The following is a 22,106-nucleotide window of genomic DNA, read 5'->3' on the forward strand; positions in this document are numbered from 1 at the left end:
CATTGTGGCTCAAGAGGTAGAGTGCCAGCCTTGAGCAAAAGAAGCCAGTGACAGTGCTCAGCCCCTGAGTTCAAGCCCTAGGATGGGCAAAAAAAACAAAAACAAAAACAAAACAAAAGACACATGGCCCTGTCCGAAAAATAACTAAAGCAAAAAAAGGAATGATAGAGTTAGCAAGGTAGCGGCTTCAAAGTCATATCTCAGTCCCACCATGAGCAGACAAGTCTCTTTGCATTCAATACTGATACATTTCTAATGTGAGCAATATTGAGTCTACCTTGTTTTTCCTTCTGTTAAGGTTTCTATTTAATACATTCTTTCACATTAATGTAGAATATGATTACCTACACTCCATAGTGGTTAAGCCATGGTTTAGGAACACTTTGATTCATAGAGATAGTCCATTTCACACAGAACAATACTTTGTCAAATGTAAATCAAACATTCATGTATCAATATTTAATCATGCATTTATTTTCATTTTCATAGGTCGATGTATTTTTCTGTTTCTATTTCCTTTCTCAGAGGTTGTAGGAGGCACTTTCATTCCCTTTTACTGTTTCTGCCCAGTGGTTGTCATTGATTCAGTCGAATTGCTCTTAAGTGACCAGAAAAAAAAAATTCTTGGAAACAGTGTTGCCAAGGAAACCAAATCCAATGGCTCTGGAAGTTCCTGAAGAAAGCAATTCCTCTGAGACAGATAAAACAGAGACTGGAGGAAGAGGGATGGAAGAGAAGACACCAGGAGCTTGAGAGCCAGGTTGATGAGATGAAAAGAAAAAGAGCTTCTAAATGAAATTATATTTAAATCACCAACAAAACATGAAGAAAGAATTAAAACACATACAGGAATGTAGTTTTCAGTGAATGAAGAGTTTAGAACAGCAAAGTATATAAGTGAATAAATGGGATAAATGGATGAATCAACAGATAGAAAGATAGGTAGATGGAGGGAGAGAGTACATGTGTACTTACTTTCTTGGATCTGTTTATTTATTGCCAGTCCTGGGGCTTGAAATCAGGGCTTGAGCACTGTCCCTGGCTTCTTTTTGCTCAAGGCTAGCACTCTACTACTTGAGCCACAGCACCACTTCTGTCTTTTTCTATATATGTGGTGCTGAGGAATCGAACCCACAGCTTCATGTATATGAGGGTAGCACTTTACCACTTGGCCATATTCCTGTTTTATTTTTAAGTTAAATTACTTGGTTGCCCAGAATATATCCAACTCTATTCTTTATCAGTTAGCCTAAGTATTCCCCAAGAACATCAGGTCAACATGCTCCAAATAGAACTAAACTCCAGCAGCAACTCTATTGTCCAAGGTTTTTTCTTATTAAATTTTGTTGACAAGGTGTTGTGCAAATGGGGTACAGTTACATAATAAAGCAGTGAGTACATTTCTGGTGATATCTTACACCCTCATTATTCTTTCCCTTCCCTAGATCAGGTAGGCATATATGCAATACCCAGTGTACCAAAATCATATACAGTAACCATGTAGCATACACCAAAGGAAATTCACATAGAACTTTAAATGTAACAATAGAATCCTCCTGTGTCCTTCCCTTGGGAGTTGTTTTTGCTTATCCTCGTCTTATATGATCATATGTACATAGCTGTTGAGCTATTGTGATCCACTAATAGTTCTATTCTAGACCTATTGATGTTTAGTAGTTGTTTGGTTTTAGATACATAATGTAAGGTCACTGACCCAAGCCTGTGGAAATACCATTTGAAAAAAAGTTTTTTGTTTCACAGACCAATTGTCCAAGTTTTTATTTAAATCTGTGTTTTACTTTCATCTGAAGCTCCTGCTTTTCTCCTTAGCCTATATTCAGTCACAAAATATTGATTTTTCTACCTCTTGTACAGCTCTGAAATAAAATCATTTCCAGGGGCTTTTCCAAGGAACAGGCTTGATTTCATACTGCCACTATTGTTTTATTTTTCTGCCAGTCCTGGGTCTTGAATTCCACCTGGGCTCTGTCCCTGAGCTTCTTTTGCTCAAGGCTAGTACTCTACCACTTGAGCAACAGTGCCACATCTGGCTTTTTCTGTGTATGTGGTACTGAGGAGTCAAACCCTGGGCTTTGTGCATGCTAGACAAGCACTCTACCATTACGCCACATTCCCAGCCCCCTGCCACTTTTTTTTTTTTTTTTTTTTTGGCTAATCCTGGATTCTCCAGATCATTTGACGCCCCTGACCAGAACTTCGCAGTGGTATGACCTCAGCAAGTGCGCAGTTAGTCAATGATGGGATGCTTTATTTAACATTGTTGAGGTATACTGTGAATTGTCTTTTGACTATAACTCCATATATGAAAACAAAAAATACAATGTACAAAATAATCCACATGACTTTCCATTACAATGAGTTTGCCTCTTTGAGTTATTTTCTCTCCTTTCCCCTGTTTTCCAGAAATAACTGTTAACTTTACCAACATTCTTTCTTGGATCCTACTTCTCAGGATTCTTGTCCTGAACTCTCTCAGACCCTTGATTCATAGCATGCCCTCATTTTCCTTTGTAGAAAAAAAGGAAGTAGAGGCTGTGGGAGAGTTGGGCTGGAAGAACAGGCACAGAGAATAGCACGGTTAGATGGCACCCATTTTGATTCTCCAACTTTCTCATTGCAGCTCTCAGTTCTTTCTGACTCGCATGTTCCACTTTTACACCTTCCAAAAATAGTGTCCTGGGTCATTTGGAGGCAATATTGAGAACACTGAAAATAAGAAAACTAAGTCAGCCAGGGATTCTGCCTGTAATCTCAGCATTTGATAGACTGAGGCAAGATCACCAGTTTGAGGCCGGCCCAGTGTACATAGTAAGTCACTGTGTAAGAAGGGAAGGGAAGAAAGAGGGGTGGAGGGAAGGAAGGAAGAGAGGAAGTACAGGAGGGAAGGGAAGAAAAGAAAAATAATGCAAGTATTTATTCAGTTACTGAGGCCCCTCTAATTGCTAAACTCTAAACATAGTGTGGTTCTCTGACTAAAAGGAACATTTGACTAGAGAATGAGAAAGCATTTTGTTTGGAAAATACTGGGTAGTGGTCAAGAGCCTTATATGGCAGCACTTCATAGGACAGATTTATCACAGTCCACGTGCTGGTCCTCAGTGTTACAAGTAAAGAGATATAATTTTCTGATAATGGTCTTATTTTTCAGGATGAATCAGAGATAGGTCAGTATAAAAGACTAGGTATGGTAGTCCATATCTATAACCCCAGCACCAGGGAACCTAAGGTAAGAAAACTTCAAGTTTGAAGCCAGCTTGCGATACATAGCAGGACACTGTCTAAAAATTAAAAAGGAGACTAATATGTCATAATACAAGCAATCACTTACTGTAACAGAATAGACTGAATCTTGCTAGTGCAGAGATTATGATATTCCGGCCTAAAATGAATGGTAGGGTGGAATAGAATTGCTCTTCAGTACATCCTTGTATTTTGTCTAAAATACCTTCAAAGCCCAAAAAGCAAAGATCAGCTAGGGAAGCATGGAATCAAAATAATTGCTTATAGTATTTAATGGCATTGAAGTAGAGCTCAATATGGGTGATCAACAGAGCATTTCTGTTTGTTAGACAGATGGTGACTTACAAGACCAGAAGAACAACAGGCCATACTCATGAACATCTGCTATGGGATGATCAGTGCCAATTCTTGCCTCTCTGGCTCTTCCTTTGCATTCTTTGATGAATCTGTTCATCACATTTTCCTTTAGCTATAGTGGAATACCCATTGTATTACTGCCAAGTCTGCTACAGAAAGCTAATTTGTATGGCAGATGCCAGTGGCTCATGCCTGTAATCCTAGCTACTCAGGAGCCAGAGATCTGAAGATCGCAGTTCAAAGCCAGCCCGGACAGGGAAGTCCATGAAACTCTTATTTCCAATTAACCACCCACAAAACCCAGAAGTGGCACTGTGGCTCAAGTGGTAGAGTGTTCTCCTTGAGCTGAATAGCTCGGGCATATTGCCCAGGCCCAGAGTTCAAGCCCCATGACTGACAAAAAGAAAAAAAAAAAAAAAGGAAAAGAAAGCTACTTTGTGCTGTTTGACTTTTTTTGTTTGTTGGTTCTTACATGTCTATTTCGTTTTACTCTATGATCATTTCAAAATTTCACTTTCAAATAACTCTACTTATTTCCTCGTTTTGTGTTTGCCTGAGATAGTACATCATGGTATCTGTATATTAAAAACACATAAATCCAGGCATTGGTAGCTTCTGCCTGTAATCCTAGCTATTTAGGAGGCTGAGATATAAGGATCATGAAGCTAGCCCAGGCAGGAAAGTCTGTGAGACTCTTTTCTCCAATTAACCACCAGTAAAGCTGTGGTTCAAAGTGTTACCCCTGAGTAAAAAAAGCTCAGGGGCAGTGCCCATGACTACACGCCTGATGACTAAAAAAAGAAAAGACACTTAAAATTAAAGCAAAATATTTTCAACATTTCATCTCAGGAAGTAGATATTTACAATGCTACTAATGGATGTGGCCTATTAATTAAAATACGTACCAGATATTTTAAACTACCTTCTGGCTTGTACATGTCTATACATACACATATACAAATCTGTGTTCCTACAGTTTTAATTATTGTTAAATATCCACAGATGTTAAATGGAGGAGGAAGACAAAGGAAAACTGAAGAAGAGAAGAAACTCACATTCATATATCCATCTTCATTTTGACAAAACCATCTCTAATGTATAAACCTCACCTATTTTTTTTTTTTTTTTTTTGGCCAGTCCTGGGGCTTGGACTCAGGGCCTGAGCACTGTCCCTGGCTTCCTTTTTGCTCAAGGCTAGCACTCTGCCACTTGAGCCACAGTGCCACTTCTGGCCATTTTCTGTATATGTGGTGCTGGGGAATTGAACCCAGGGCCTCATGTATACGAGGCAGGCATTCCTGCCACTAGGCCATATCCCCAACCCCTAAACCTCACCTATTTTTAAGCATCATATTTTCCAAGTTCTCTTTTATACTGTAGGTATACACACACACACACACACACACACACACACACACACACACACACACACAGTTACTTGTCTTCTTGGTCTGGCTTTGTACCTCAATTTTCAAATCTCACCCCCTGAATAGCTAGAATTATAGGTGCTAACCATTGGTTCTCTGGTGATCCAATTCTTATTTTCTTGTTTCTGCAGCCTCCTTCATCCAGGACCTAGAAGTGTAAGAACTAATTTACTCTATTTCCTATCATTTTATAGTCTTGGGTTTCAAATAACACTACTTGAAGTCTCACCATAGGTTTGAATGTATGAACTCATTTATTCTATATACAAGCCATAAGTTAGATACTAGGATTAGCCTCATTTGCAACTGAGTGAATTTGGCCCACACCAGGTGCTTATCATTATCTCTGTACTAGCGAGATTCAGTTTGTTTTGTTACAGTGTGTGATTGTATAACACCAATTAACTAATGCTCACTGGTATACAAATCCTGACAGTATAATTTAAAAGTTGGAATAGCTCATAATGAATTTACTCACAGCAAGAAGAATTTGATTGTGATAATAAAGTTATAAAACTGCAGAAGGAAAACAAAACCACTCCCAACACCCACCATCCATTGGATGGTACACAGGCAAGAAGGCAGTTCTATTTTAGAATAGAAAATGTGGGGGTCAATTTTCCTGTATCAGTGGATACTTGGGGATCTGTTTCTGTAAGGAAAAACAAAGGAAGTATAAAACCTGGCCCTTGGTCCCCTGGTGACTTCCCCAAGAGGTGCACAATCAGCCTTGTTCTACTCTCAGCTGAGAGAAACATACTTCTCCCTTTTTTTACCCACCTTTATGACAGTCATTCTACCATTCCAATCTCATCTTCCATTACAATGTCTTTCTACCTCATATTGGCATTTCCACTCCACTACTTTGTGCATTTTCAGTGTCCCTGAACCAGCAACCAGGCCTTCTAAGCTGCCTTTCTGGATTTTTTTTAGAAAAAACTTTATTGCTGCAAAGCCAATCAAGAAGTGTTAGAAGGAAAAAGTGAAAAAAGTTATCCTTGCATATTTGGAACTTGAGCAAGCTCTTAATTGGGAAAATGAAGACATCTGACTCAAAAGGCAGTACTCTGCAAACTTGTACTTTAAACGATGATAATATTCTCCTTTAAGCAACATTCCTTTTTCCCTAATAGCTACAAATATGATACAATATGCAACAGCTTACTTGAAAGTGCTAGAATCAGAGGGTAAAGATAAGCCATCCCACTTACATTTTTCTACTATACAATGCCTTTTTGGTGCTTGACAAATCAAGCATTCTTGTAAGCATTACATTCAACAGAAACATCTTATACTTTAGGGTTTAAGATCCTTGTCCCTGCAGTTCTGAGGTTGTCACATCTGCCTTTTCATCATTGTAAATGTTTTCAGCCATTTGCCATATCTGCACGATGTTATCCTCCAACACTGAGCAAATAACCTAAGGCTCACTGGGGAGCTAAAGTCGGAAATCTTGGCAGTGTGAATGAACAGGAGCTCTGGAGGCCCATCTTCTACATCTTTGGCTCATTGCTCTTGTCCAATTTTGCTTAAATCCCACACATTCAGGTGGCGATCAGTATCACTGGAAACCAGAACGGTTTCATTATGTGGAGACCAATAGACCAGGAAAATTTGATCCTTATGTGATTCAAAGGTATGGAGTTTTAACTTTAAGTTACGCAGGTCTCACAAAGCTACAGTCTTATCTGCAGAGCCAGTTGCTAGAATGAATTCACTGTAGGGATTGAATGAGAGGCAGTTGACCTCGGCAGTGTGCGCATCCACCAAGTGGCTTTGCTTGGAGGTGGTGTTAGATCTGATGTCCCATATAATAAGTTTCTGATCATCAGCAACAGATCCAAACAGTGACTCATGCAGCAGATGCCAGGCCACATCTTTGGCAACAGCAGAGTGGCCAGTAAAGATTGCTCTGGCATCCACAATTTTGCCTTCCTTTGGTACTGCATTAATATCTCACAGCCACACAGTATGGTCATCGGATGTACTCAGGAGATGTCCACTCAAATTAGAGTTCCAGGAAAGGCCATAGCCTTCCTTTTGGTGACCTCTTAGCCTAAGATCAGGATTACACTCTCCACTGGGTCTGGTTTAGCAGGATGCTTTGTATAGTCAAAAACCAACACATCAGAAGATGGTGTTTTTGTGGCAATGATGTGAGGACTCTGCGGCATGTAACAAGCGCGGTTCACTTCTCCTTCATGGTTAAATCTTAATCTCACACTCAATTTTTCCTGTCACAGAAACAAAGCCACCAAAATCACCCTTGTCGCTGTCACAATAGGAAGCATCAAACTGTGCATCATCATTGGGAATATGAACTCGAGCCATCACCAGATGATTATGCTCATCAGATGTATGAGTTCCCAACACCAGCCAGTGAAGGGCATAATTCTTTACTACTGGCTTAGTCAATTCAGGAAGCCACTGAACAGAAAGACCGGGCCACTGAAGAGCATGGGTCATAACCAGGTCATACAGAAATGGTGTATTCTTCTTCCAGATTTTATATTCTTCATTGATGACATGCTCCTCCACAGTATCTTCAAACATCTCTTTACTCGCCATCTTGAATAGTGTTGTTCGCCCCTCATTGCCGCCTCGGACTCTTTTCGCGAGCCAAGAGCAGCCCGATTACTGGCACTCTTGCTTTTCCCAGAAGCGTCACTCACTCCTAGCTGTAGAAGCTGGAGCTCCATTCGGTCTGGGTCCTCCCCAGACGCTGCGTCCTTCTTGGTGCCCTCCTCCCTGCTCGCGAGTACCGAGGTCTAAGGCGCTCTTCTCTCTCTCCCACTTTCTGGATTTCCTAAAGCTCTTCTGGAGGCATCAATTTTGTTTTGTAGTGGTAGTACTCAAAACATCTATTCATCGAGATGTGAGTGGTCTGCCCCAGTTCTCAGTAGTATATATGTTATACTTGAGATTATAGCTTCAAATGGGGAAAAGTGAAGGAAAGGGTAGCATTGTCCAAGAAACATTATACTGATTCCTTGACTTATGGAATTGTAACCTCAATATACATCTCTTAACAATAACAAAAAGATTATAGTATCAATACTACCATCCCAAGTTAATGTTATCCCAAAGATAATTTTCATCACCAGGTGGTAGTGATGACACTGAGAGAAAAAGCCATGTGTGAGAGCAAGGCCAGTTCCAATCTCAATTCTAGAGTGTGCATGTGAACACACACATTTACAGACTCAGAAGTTGAAAACAATAAGCTGAAAAAAAAAAAAACAGCTAAGCTCCCTTTATGCTCTTACCTACTGGGTGTTAATTTACAAAATTAGGAGAATTCAGAGAGGTTCTCTAAATTGTTTCATCCTTTGAAATGGTAAACATCTGGAAACTCCTCATGGTTGAATAAATTCAGGAAGAATGAAAGTCCTAGCTAGCAAGAGAAAGTCCTAAAAGATTATGGGTTTGTAGAGAGCCTTGCCATTTTACTCTCCCCAAACCATTGTCTAAGGATTAGGAGTTGCTAGGTTGACATGATTCACCTATACTCATTCAGCTCAGAAAGTATAAACGCTACTGATAGGAATCACCATTTGAAAGCCTAACTCTGATTTCCTACATGTTATCGGGAAATCTTTTTTCTATTTCTCCCTACATCCTAATATACTAAAATAAATCCTTGGTAAAAGGGCTCATCATGTGAGACTTTTTCCTTCTTGTGAGATACTTTTCTGGTATTAAAATCCTGATGTACTTAAGAAGGTCCTTGCTAAATTTTGAAACCTCTAGAGAGAATGAAGACAAACCCAATTTGTTAGGGTTCAATTGGAGAATGGAAAAAAATGCCTGTCTCACTTCCATCTTAGAGAGAAGATAGATGATAAAGAACATATTGATATTTGTGAAAAAGAATAGAAAGAAAAGGAAAGAAAGAAGGTTCTTTGCTGCCTTCCTTCTCCTCATACTCCCTCTTCCCTTTTATAAAATACTGAGCATTGAACCTAGGTTCTCACACTTTTTAGGCAAATGTTCTATCATTTGAGCTACACATTTAGCCGCCTACCTGGTGCCTCTTAATCAATCTATCCATCTCTTCATAAAGGAGAAGAGATAAGAATTTGAGGATCAAAATTGGTCTTACAAGCTCTGTCTCTATTTTTCAGTTTCTCTGTCTTTCAGTCTCAGTCCTCTGGTTGCTTTCCCTTAGTCATATGGTACCGGTCTTTTGATATGTTGTTAAAGGCTATTTTTAAATTACATGATATTACATATAGATTTATTTCTTTATCCTGTCTCTCTTTCTTATTTCCCCCCATTTCTCACCCCCAATGAGACTTGAACTTAAGGCCCTGTCCATGAGCTTTTTTGCTCAAAGCCAGCACTGTACCACTTCAACCACAGCTCCACTTGTGGCTTTTTGATGCTTAATTGGAGATAAGGATCTTACAGGTTTTCCTGCCTGGGCTGGGTTTGAAGCCCTATCCTCAGCTCTCAGCCTCCTCAGTAGCAAGGATTATAGGGCTACGCAACTGGTGCTTGGATTTTTTTCTTCTTTTTAAAAAATTATCATCTTCAAGTTTTCATTTTAAAGATAGATTAGCATCACAAATTCCTGAACTATGAACTCACCATAATTTGGCAGGTTAGATATACATAATCTTTGACCTAATATTAGATCTACTATGCTAGTACCCACATTTTAAAAAGTCCCAAAAGACAGGGGCTGGTGGCTGGCTCATGCGTATAATCTTAGTTGCTCAAGAGGCTGAGATCTGAGGGTCAGAGTTGGAAACCAGTCTGGGAAGGAAAGTCTGTGAAGCTCTTACCTCCACTTAACTACCTAAACCCTGCAAGTGGAGGTGTGGGTCAAGTGGTAGACTAGCAGCTTTGGGTGAACAAGCTAAAGGAGAGCATTCACTACCTGTGTTTAAGCTTCCCCATCAAGAAATGAAAAAATAAAAAAACATAAGGTCCCAAGAGTCTCATATAAACACCTATTGTTGGGAAATGCTTTAAAAAATAACATGCTATGGTTTTACATGGTGAGGAATATTGGTGATGCTACCACTCTGGAGAAGGGGCAGGAGGTAGAAGACTTGCAGGCTGGGAGCTGCACAATGAGAACTTGTCTGAAAAGTTAACTAGCTAAATAACTAACTGCAGGCAAAAAATCACATTTTAGGGAAGAAACAGGCTTTGACTTTTTTTTTTTTGCTAGTCCTGGGCCTTGGACTCAGGGCCTGAGCACTGTTCCTGGCTTCTTTTTGCTCAAGGCTCGCCCTCTGCCACTTGAATCACAGTGCCACTTCTGGCTATTTTCTATATATGTGGTGCTGGGGAATCAAACCCAGGGCTTCATGTATACAGGCCAGCACTTTACCACTAGGCCATATTTCCAGCCCCTGGGCTTTGACATTTTAATGGAGGCAGAAATGACATTTCAGCAACAACCTGAAGTTAATGGTGGAATCAGCTTCAGACTGTTTAGAAGAAGGGAACTTTCAGTAGAGTGCTGGTGGAAAGTCCTTCAACAGGATCTCCAAGAAACAGCAAGGAGGCCACTTTGAATGGAGAGCACAATAGAACTGGAGAGCAGGAAGGTCACAAGGACAATTTAAAGACTTTGGTTTCTAAGCTACAGATAAAGAGATAAAAAGGCTCAGACAGAATTCTCTTGGCTACTAGTGTGAAAATAGTAGAGACAAACAGTGGTCTATGCCATGGAAGGCTTGTGCCAAGCAGAACATTGGGCTGTGACCAAATCACAGAAGTAAGGTTCTCCTTAATTTAGTAAAATAAAAGAAAATAGAATCATTGCTAATGGATGAGGTGTCTCAATGAATATATCTAGTCACAAAGTTTTGTGAAAATTAAAGAAAGTTTTTCTAAATAAATATATAGTCATACATAAGAAAATATCATTACAGACTCATTTATAATAAAAAACTATTCTAGGAATTCAATGGTTCTCAAAAATAACTGGATAAAATTGCTCACTGACTTTTTCTTTGGTTGGTGCTTGGATTTGAAGTCAGGGTCTCATTCTTGCTTGGTTTGTTTGCTAAGCTGGTTGTCTAAACCACTTGGCTTTGCCTCTAGTCTGATTTTTTGCAGGTTATTTTGGCTGCAGCAGAGACTTTTCTTCCTGGGCTCGCTTTGAATCTTATCTCACATCTCAGGCTCCTGAGTAGCTTACAGCTAGCATTCAGCTACTTCAGCTGAGCCTCTATTTCCATTTTGTGCTAGTCAGAGACAAGAGTCTCTGGTATTTATCTGCCTGGGTTAGCTTCATACTCTCTTCTCTGATCTAAGCTAGTTGAAAATAGCTAGGATTAAAACTGTGAGCCCCTGTTGCCTGACCCATTAATCCTTATAGTTGTGTAGATTAAATAAAATAGTTAAACTGGGCACTGGTGGCTCACACCTGTAATCATAGCTACTCAGGAGGCTGAGATATGAAGATGGAGGTTCTGAAACCGTCCTGGGCAGAAAAGTATGTGAGACTCTTATCTCCACAACAGCATCAAAAAGCCACAAGTGGAGCTGTGGCTTAAGCAGGAGAGCCCTAAACTTTAGCATAAAAGCTCAGGAACAGAGCCTAGACCTGATTTCAATCCCTAGAACTGGCACAAAATAAAAGACTTGGAAAAAATTATATTAAGCAAAGTAAGACAGACCTCAAAAAGCATAGGCTGCATGGTTTCTGTTCTTTGTAATAACTAGAATATGTCTATAAATCTACAAGCAAGTGCAATGGGTAGTAAAAGACAAATAATTACACTTGGACATGATTAAACAGCATCTAAGTATTTATAAGGCGTGGACAATGGAGGGCATTCTTAAGAGAGGATTATATGGTTCAATATCTATATGCATATGACCATATAAAATTCAAGCAATAGAAATAAGAGGTTTTTAAAAATTGTACTGTTTGCAGTTCTTTCTTTGTTTTTCCTTTGGTTTATTTCATTTTGTCATTCTTTTTATTTCTGTACCATTTTTCTTGCATATAAGTTTATCTGATTTGAGGTAAGGAAGGAGAAGTCACAGAAACAGTGGGACAAAGCATGAACCAATTCAGCAGTGATACTCACTAGACACTATATTGGAAATTAACTATACAACTTGGGGGCAGAAGGCCAGGAAAGGAAAAAGGGGGAGAAAATAAGGGAGTGGGACACACTGTTCAAAAAGAAGTGTACTCATTACATTACTTATGTAACTGTAACCCTTCTGTACATCACCTTCACAAAAAAACTTATCTTAAAAAAAAAAAAAGAGGGCTGGGGATATAGCCTAGTGGCAAGAGTGCCTGCCTCGGATACACGAGGCCCTAGGTTCGATTCCCCAGCACCACATATACAGAAAAAACGGCCAGAAGCGGCGCTGTGGCTCAAGTGGCAGAGTGCTAGCCTTGAGCGGGAAGAAGCCAGGGACAGTGCTCAGGCCCTGAGTCCAAGGCCCAGGACTGGCCAAAAAAAAAAAAAAAAAAAAGAAAACTTAGTGTGATCTGCCTGGAGAAATGTGGGGATCTAGATGAAGGACTTCATTTTAAACAAGTCACTGAAGAGATTCTCGTCAAGCATATCATCATTAGTTTGCAATTTGGTTTTTAAATTATTTTCTGATAGCAAATGGAGAAAATGAAAAAGTGGAGACTTAGCTATGTGCTAATAGATCAGGCATATGATCTTAGCTACTCAGGAAGCTGAGATCTGAGGATCTTGGTTCAAGCCTCCCAACTCTTTTATTTCTTATTAATCATCCAAAAGCCAGTACTGGAGCTGTGGCTCAGGAGGTAGAGTATCAGCTGTGAGTGAAAAACACCAAGGAGAGTGAGATTCCCTGAGTTCAAGCCCCAGTACCCACACCAAACAAAGAAACAACAAATAGACAACAGAGACACATAATAGAACTTAAACCAAGCCAAACCCTTATGTATGGACATACACAACACTGGATAGTTGTTTGTCAGAGAATGAAGAATTGATCCCCAGCATCACCTTTTTAGTGAACCCCGTTTATTTATTTATATTTAACTTGGCAGTCCGGGGGTTTGAACTAGGTGTCTCATATTTGGTAGTTAGGTGCTCAATCATTGAGCTACAACTCAAATTTAAATAACCCTTTGGAAATTGGTATTGAGAGAAAAATATCACTGCAGAAATGGGAGATGGGCCATAGGAGAGAAATATTAATAGGTTTATGGAGAAAACAATCTTCCCTTTTGAAATAGTTTATATATATATATATATATTTTTTTTTTTTCCAGTCCTGGGGCTTGACCTCAGGGCCTGGGCACTGTCCTTGAGTTTCTTTTGCTCAAGGTTAGTACTCTACCACTTGAGGCACAGCACTACTTCTGGCCTTTTCTGTTTATGTAGTACTGAGGAATGGAACACCAGGGCTGCATGCATGCCAGATAATCAATCTACCACTAAGCCACATTCCCAGCCCTTGATTTCTTACTCTAAGACTTCACAGACCTTTGATTATTGCCAACTGTGTATTCTTATGACTTTTTTTTTTTTTTGGCCAGTCCTGGGCCTTGGACTCAGGGCCTTAGCACCATCCCTGGCTTCTTCCCCGCTCACGGCTAGCACTCTGCCACCTGAGCCACAGCGCCCCTTCTGGCCATTTTCCATATATGTGGTGCTGGGGAATCTAACCGAGAGCTTCATGTGTAGGAGGCAAGCACTCTTGCCACTAGGCCATATTCCCAGCCCTCTTCTGACATTTTCTAGTAGCTTATTGAAGATAAGAATCTCAGGACTTTCCTGCTTTGAACCACAATCCTCAGATATCAGCCTCCTGAGTATCTAGGGTTGGACCACCAGTATCTGGCTGAATTTATCATTTCTTCCCTATTGAAAAATATACTGGAAGCTGGGAATGTGGCTTAATGGTAGAGTGCTTGTCTTGCATGCATGATGCTCTGGGTTCAACTGTTCAGTACCACATAAGCAGCAAAAACTGGAAGTGGCCCAGTGGTGAAAAGCCAGAACAACTCCATCTTGTAGAAAACCAACCTTACCCATACTCCTAGCTTTCCAGTAAACATGAAATGCCTTGGGACAGAGTGACTGAATGGCTGAAACTGATTAAGGGTTGATCAGAGAAGAAAAACAAGTTCTGGAGTTTCTCCAGAACTCCCCCCACCCAGGTGTGGTTTCGGTGTGGTCTCCAGTATCTAATTAAAACCCTACAGCTGTGCATGTATCCCCCTTGCTACACCCCTATGGCTTAAAACAATCAATTTTAAACGCGCTGGTCCCTTGATCTGACCAATGACCCTTTCCAGAATCCTTCCCACCATCAAATGGGCCAAACATGCTTTAGAATTATTTTATAATTTTCCCACAGTGTGTGTTGATTTGATAAAAGATGCTATGATGTATGCTAAGTCCCTGCTTTCCCCAAAGAATGTATAAAACAGCTGGAAGCCCTAGGCTCAGGGCTTCTTAGTGTCACCAGCGTGCTGAGTGTGCGGAGGACCGAGCTAGCTCGCAATAAACGTCCTTCTGCTACTTGCATTGGTCTTGGTCTCTGGTGGTCTCTCGGGGGTCCCGAACTCGAGCATTTCAGTGGCTCAAGTGGTAGAGTGCTAGCCTTGAGCAAACAAAGGCCCAGGCCCCAAGTTCAAGTTCCAGTACTGGCTGAAAAGAACAACATCAACTGGAAACTGTACCTGTCCCCATAGTTTCTCTTCTGGCTTCTTCCTGATTAATTGGAGATAGGAATCTCATGGACTTACTACCACAGCTGACTTTGTACCTATTCTCAGATTTCAGCCTCCTGAGTAACTAGCATTACAGGCATGAGCCACCAGCACCAGCACTCTGCCCTCTTTCTAAACTGCTTTTGTCTTCCAACTTCTCATTTTTAGGAATTGGTAAGTGCACATGACATTGATAAAGTAACTATGATGATTAAAAGCTGAAGGACATACAACTTAATATATAAAAACTTAACAAAAAAGAAAAAAAACTTTCCATATCTAAAGACAGAAAAGACTAATTAGAACTAAACAAAATTCAAGATGATGATGATGATGATGATGTGTGTGTGTGTGTCCCCTGGCACCAAGTCTTGAACTCAGGGCCCCACACTTCACTGTGCCTTCATATTTCAGGCTGCCATTTGAATCACACCTCCAGTCCAGCATTTCCTGGCTAATTGCAAATAGAAGCTCAAGATTGCACTGCTCAGCTGGCTTTGAAAAGTGCTCTTCCAGGTGTCAGCTTCCTGTTTAGCTAGGATTGTAGTCATGAGCCACCTTACAGGCATTAGCCATCAGTCCTAGCTTTAAAATGATCTTAAAAAGGAATGCATTGTGTTATTGTAGGAAGCTAAGAAATCAAAACTACTTAGTTTCTCAAGCACTGTAAAGTAATATAATTTAGAAGTATTTAAACAATTTAAATTCATTAGATAATAATTTGTATTTGGAGCTTTTTTGATACAAAGTATGTTGTGGTTTGGCTTGTTTTTATTTTATTTCAGAATCAACTTCTCTATTGTTTTTTTTCATTTCGTTTTCTGATCTGTGTGTGTGTGTGTGTGTGTGTGTGTGTGTGCGCGCGCGCGTGCTGTTATTGGGGCTTAAATTCAAGGCCTTATTCTTTTGCTAAGCTTTTGGTGGTTAATTGGAGATAAGAGTTCTTTTTGCTTCTTCATGTAAAGTAATCATCACAGAGCTTTAACATATTGTCTGTCCAGTATCTGACCCATGGGTAGATGACCAAGTTGCTTCCTGTTCTTTTGCTGTTAAACATAGCTAATAAGTATCCAGAATATTCCTGCTCATCTCTTCTGAGTTCACCCCTCAAGAAAAATTCTGAGCCACTCAAGTGAATATTTTAAATCCTCAACTGAAAATATTAACCTGCCACCTAATAAAATCTTAAAATTTTTGTACTCCCAAGTGCTATTATTATGTCACACAAACATATACTTACATATAGTTATAGTTGTAAGAAACAACAGAACAGATGCTTTTGTTGGTCTTTGCAAATTAACTAAAAGTCCCATGGCTTTGTACATACGTCCTTTGACCTCTGCTATCTTTCTCTGTGTTTCTCTGTTGCAGTCTCTCTTCAGTCACCTTGGATCCCAGGAAACAGAAAATCCACTCGGCAAGTATTGTAACCAATGCAGGTGAAATCTTTGCTGTATCACTTTCTGAGTTCTTAGATATTTTGGGTATCCCTTCCAGGTAAGAATGTCTCCTGCCATGAAACAGAAGCTTACTTATCCTTGAGAAAGCATCCGGCTGTCTCTCTTAGAAACAAAGATAATGATTCTGTGTTTCTATACATTGTTTTTCTATATATGTGGTGCTGAGGAATTGAACCCTGGGCTTCATGTATAGGAGGCGAGCACTCTTACCATTAGGCCATATTCCCAGCCCTATATATTGTTTTTGAGTTACCTTCACCAGGCCTCATTTTCCTTCATTTATCCTGCCTCAGTATCTCAGGTGGAAGGAAAACTACCCCTCAAATAGGCAGTGCTTCTTCTTAGCATCATCATATTAATGCAAATAGGCAAAACTTGAGGAGACCACTTTGTTCCTGTTTTGTTTCAGTAATGAAGTAATAACTTCTCCAGAACTCCTCCAATGACGAAGACAGACAATGGTCACTAGGCCATGTCTGAGTCCTGGACAATTTTAACCATTCTTTTTCTTTCACCCAACCCCAAAATTCTCCCTATTTCAACCTGAAACCAATGTTTGTACCAGGAAAATGGCTGAAGGTGTTCTGAAGTACTGTCTTACCATGGATGCCTTGTAATAAATCTTTGTCTAGTCCTCACCATGCATCTTTTTTGTTGTTGTTATTGTTGTTGTTTGGCATAAGGGAGAAACTGGTGAATCTAATTTGAGACTCCTGGCCTTTGGGCTTGGGGGTCCAAAAATGCAATCTCACAGTTACCCATACTTGGTAGCTTGGAATGCTTTGTAATTATCAACATGCCATATTTTAAAAATAAAAGTATGTATCAACATTTATTAGTGTTTATGTGCAATTCATCCTCCCCCCCCTCCTGAAATCTCTTCAGTGTTCAATGGGTCACGGTCCTTGAAATTATTCTGAAAAGCACATTGACTCTTGCTCTCCACATCTGTCTTTCCAACTGCACATCTTGAGAAGTTATTATTTTTTCTTATTCTTTCTAAATTCACTAGATAACTTTCAGGATTTTAGCTAGTAATTCTAGGAACAGAAATGCTCTTATATTTGTAGTCAGTCCCTGAAAATAGTCTCAAGAGTGATTAGGTCAATTGTTTGGGGAGCAAGACTTATGTTTGTTTAAAACCCTTTTTAAAAAAAAAATCACAAGAGGACTCTGTGGCACAGGTGAGTGGGAAATGTGGTGACTGGCTGCTTCATGTTTCCTGCCAAGATGTTGCCATTAACTTAATAACAACAAAAGCGTTTTGTGTAAGGATCTGAGGTTCCAAGAAGTTTCTCAAAGCCACAGCATCTTTCTCATCAGGGAGTTCCTCAAAGTACTTCAAAGAAAAATAATGATGCTTTGAAAAGCTCAAGTTTGGATGGCTTTTAGTAAGCTGCCAGTGTTCTACTTAGGCATCCTTGTGAGAGGCACTTAAAAACTGCCTTTTCTTTCTTTTGGTGTGAAACATTGACTCCTTACTTGGGCCTGTGAATTAACTGAAAGCAGATTAAAGGCTAGGCATCAGTCTCCATTTAGCACCTAGATCCTTTGTCCTGAGACTTTCTCTCCTGCAGTCTCTTTGCAGGATACAAGAAAGATTGGACCACCTACCAGGCGTCAATGAACCTTTGTAACACAGGGACTCTGCTGAGCAACCCTGAGACAATGGATTACCAACGTGCCTGAAGCCACCTCTGCTCTCCTCTGAACACACCAGTGAAATAGTATTTCTTAAAGAAAAAGAACAACCTCTTGTTTCTATTTTCTGGAGTTCATTTCGATAAAGAATTGGGACTCTTCTACTTATACCTTTAACTATTCACTCCCTGCCTCCCCCCTACCCCCTCCCCTTCTCCTCCTTTAACTTGAAACCAATGTCTATATGCCTGAAGAAGGCTGAAGATGTCCTGAAGTGTTGTCCTCCAATGCCTACCATGTAATAAATCTCCTTCTCTGCCCTTTACCACGTCTCTTTATTTGGCATATTGGGGTCAAGTAACCGGGCATCTAAAACTCTGGTTTCAACTTCATTGCAGTAGCTTTGCTATTGTTTAAAAATGTGCCCCTTACTCCCATCTGAACCACAGTAGATACTGGGACATTGGAGAGGTCAGTGTACCTCAAAAGACTTGCAGTGTGCATAAAGAATTCAATTTGCCAATTCTGCTAGGGCCACTTTCTAATCAATCTTCCATCAGTCCTTTACATCTCTCAACCACCATAAGGGCAAAAGGTGGGGAGGTCAGGGACACAGGCTAACAGGAAGAGGAGGTTATTTGTGTGGTCTGTTTACAGGTTATTAGGTTTCAACTTGCAGCAGGCCTCTCTCCAAGCCCAGTGTGAACCTCTGGCCTGAGGCCACCGACACCCAGTAAGGTTCACGGGAGCTGGCATAGCAGCTTTGCCAAGTTCAGTAGTAAGGAATGCTGCACGCAGCGTCGAGCACAGCCAGGACGCAGGCACCCCGCGGCACCTGGTTTCCTGCACCCGGAAGGTCTGCATTGGCGATAAGCCAGGCAATGCCTCAACTTCCAGCCAGTGAGGATCGAAGGAGCCATCAGAACCTTCGTTCATTGGACAGAACTAGCCCTGCCCAGCCGAGATGGCAAACCCTTTTTGCTGGTTAATAAAAGTCTCAGCTGCTGAGTCTTTCTGTTATCTGGCCTTTTACCCCTTTGGGTTGGGGCAGCCACAGTCCTTTAGCTCTATTTCGCCGAATTCTTCTTTCTCGAGCCCTGATTTCCTAGTTACACCTTTTAGGCTTTTTACCTTTTGTCTCCTTCCTTCGCAGTTCATCATGCAAAAACAAGACGCGTCCCGGCACGGTTTTCAGCCTAGCTTCCAACATTTCGCCACGCAGGCCATCCACGTGGGCCAGGAACCGGAGCAATGGAACTCCCGCGCGGTGGTACCCCCCATCTCGCTGTCCACCACGTTCAAGCAAGGGACACCCGGCCTGCACTCGGTGAGCTGGGGCTGTTGTCTGTTGCTGTCCTGGCAGGGCTAGGTAGAAAAGAGCCATGGCTTATCAATTTAAAATGCATGCCTGTAATTGATGAGTTTTACAAATGATGTTTCTACACTGAAAGGATGTTTCTACACTGCATTCATTGCAGTTCTCTGTGAATTTGCAGGTCCAGTGCTGGTGTTTAGTTTGATAAGCCTGACTGGAAGGAACCGTTTATTCAAACTTGCTGTTTTAAATTTGGGTTGAAATTCTTGTAATTTTGGATAAAATTTTAATTTGAAAAATGAATCATAACTTCTTTGGTTAGCTTTAGCAGAATAGTTAAATATCTAGTAAGGAGTCCGCTTAAAAATGTAATAACTAGTATTAAGATCATTCTCAGTTGCGGTGTTATTAGTAACGAAGTAGCTACAGTATGCTAAAAAATACTTACATATTATTAGTACTATTTTATGCAGTTATTATTGTTAGTTTTCTGTGTAGTGTGTATCCGATCGTAACAGCAGCCTAAAGCTTTTGTCACTGGTAGAGCTGTTACAAATCTCTTGAACATCACCAATAGGCTACATTGTATTGTACAACATACTTCACTGTACAATGTTAGCAACAATTTCATCCATTGCATCATTTACTTATGCTCCTAGGCTTAGTGATTTCAAACACAAGTCATATAGTTAAAACACATAAGTTTGAACAATGTCATCATCCTTTCTGAGGTGGGTAACCTTGAGGAAGTTATTGAACTTATCCAAACCTCAAGTTGATTGTACATACATAGGATAATAATAGTACCTAGCATATATTGTTGATGCTTGTAAAGCTGTATGGTACACAGTGATTATTCAATGAGTTCTATTTGGTCATCACAACACCTGGGTTAGAGGGTAGGACAGTTTGCTTTTTTACAGAAAAGGAACTGACCCAGACTCATGCATAAATGGCTTTTATGAAGATGGGAAAGGCTTCTTTATTTAATCACCTACCTTTTTTTTTCTCTCTCTCTCTCTCTCTTTTGGTAGTATACTGGATAGGTCTTGGGATATTTAAAAGTTGCTGAGTCTCATAACAAATTTATTAAATAAACTTTTTAGCTACCAAACCATTGATTATGCTTCCAAAACCACTTCAGTGTGTTATGTAAGTTAAAAAATATTCTTAAAGATTTAGCCCTGTTTTGTGTGATAGAGTTCTAAGGATATTTCCACACATTGGTTAGGATATCTCCAGCTACTGCATTTTGAAGTACAAATGTGTAGACAATCACATCTCTAAGCTTGTAGCTTCTTCCTGGTATTAATTTACTGGATGTTTTTCTTGCTGAGCTTTGGAACTTAGTGCACACCTTTTAGCTATGACATAAATAATGAAAGGTTTTTTAGAAAGCAAGAAAGGATGTGTAATCATAATATTTTGTTTTGTACCTTTAAACAGTATCAGGTAAACACATAAAGGGAATTTGAAGAGTTGAATGAGAAGTTTCTATTTTTTTTTTTGTTTCATTTGAAAAGCCTTTGAATGCCACAGGCAATTTTCCACTCAAGTTAGGTGCTTTTCCTCTCACTAGTGAATATTTATAGAAACATGGGGTTCCTTTTTGTGGCTACTGCCAGAAAACTTCAAGCTTTCTTTAGATTTGGACTAGTGGGTACAACTACAAGTGACACTAGGAAGGTGGTGTTGGAGAAGTGTGGGGGACATTCTCCAAGCCCTATAAACTCTGTCTGCTCAGTGTGTCCAAAATGAGGAAACAACACAATAAAACTTAGAAATTACTATTACTAATACTAGGTGCTCTGGAACTTAGAGCAAAGGTGCAAATAATGGTTTTGTTTTGTTATGTACACTATGAGTCAGGGGAGAAAATTATAAGACTATTTCTTTTCCTTTGTGTGTGTGTGTGTGTGTGTGTGTGTGTGTGTGTGTGTGCGTGCGCACGCACGAGCGCACGCGCCAATCCTGGGGCTTGTACTCAGGACCTGGGCACTGTCCTTGAGCTTGCTTTTTTGCTCAAGGTTAGCATTCTATAACTTGAGCTACCACTCCACTGTTGTTTTTTTGGTATTTAATTGGGGATAAGAGTTTTGTGGACTTTCTTGCCATGGCTAGCTTCAAACCTCCATCCTCAGATCTCTGCCATCTGAATTGTTAGGATTACAGGCATGCACCACTGGTGCTGGCTTAAGACTTTGAAAGGTGTCCTCCAGCCAGCATAGACCGCAAACATAGATTAGGCATGAACAGCCCCGTTCTGTACCTCAACAATCTATAGAGCTGCAGCTGGAAAGAGCCAGAAACAAAATAGGATGCCTGTGGAGGGAGATACCAAATTGTTTATGGCTTGAAAGATCGTAAAAGGGTCTTTAGGTCAGTCCCTGGCGCCGTTATGGCTTGAGTACTGGAGAGATCGTGAAGGGGTCTTCAGGTCAGTTCCTGACCCCTTCCTGAACCCTGTCCCTTGCCTTATTTAGGCTGTCCAATCAGAATCCTGTAACTATGCCTTTAGCTTCTGTAAACCCGCTTCTGCAACCCCCATAAAAACCCCTAGAAACCGAGCCCCGGGCGCGCCATCCCTGCGAGGACTTGGACGCCCGGGTATCCGTCCCATAATAAACCTCTTGCTTTTGCATCCATCGTGTGTCTCGCTGTTCCTTGGAGGGGTCTCTCTGACTGATCGACTTCCCCAAACTCGGGGGGGGGTCTTTCAGATGGGGGCTCGTCCGGGATAGAGACCCCCACCCAGGGACCACCGACCCACCGATGGGAGGTAAGCTGGCCAGCACTCTGTGTTGTTTCTGTGTTGTTTTTGTGAGGTTTCTGTACTGCGCCTGCGTCTGCATCTGCACTAGTTGGCTAACTAGATCTGCATCTGGCGGACCCGTGGAGGAGCTGACGAGCTCAGGACTCCCGACCGCGGCCCTGGGAGACGTCCCAGTGGTGTCTGGGGCCAAGGT

At 40.7% G+C, this 22,106-nt stretch overlaps 1 protein-coding gene and 1 pseudogene across 1 annotated transcript in view; one reads left to right on the forward strand and one right to left on the reverse strand.

Moving 5' to 3' along the window:
• Window positions 1–6,276: 6,276 nt before the first annotated feature.
• Window positions 6,277–7,695, reverse strand: LOC125355294 (annotated as a pseudogene).
• Window positions 7,696–18,841: 11,146 nt separating this feature from the next.
• The window catches only part of LOC125355296 (cystathionine gamma-lyase), a 48,600-nt gene continuing 45,335 nt past the window's right edge, over window positions 18,842–22,106 (forward strand). The window contains exon 1 of the mRNA XM_048351580.1: window positions 18,842–19,152. Within this exon, the coding sequence (XP_048207537.1) occupies window positions 18,985–19,152 (168 nt within the window). The 5' untranslated portion in view covers window positions 18,842–18,984. The remainder of the gene's footprint in view (window positions 19,153–22,106) is intronic.

This window comes from Perognathus longimembris, chromosome 7 (assembly GCF_023159225.1).
Source record: "Perognathus longimembris pacificus isolate PPM17 chromosome 7, ASM2315922v1, whole genome shotgun sequence".
NCBI classification, from domain to species: domain Eukaryota; kingdom Metazoa; phylum Chordata; class Mammalia; order Rodentia; family Heteromyidae; genus Perognathus; species Perognathus longimembris.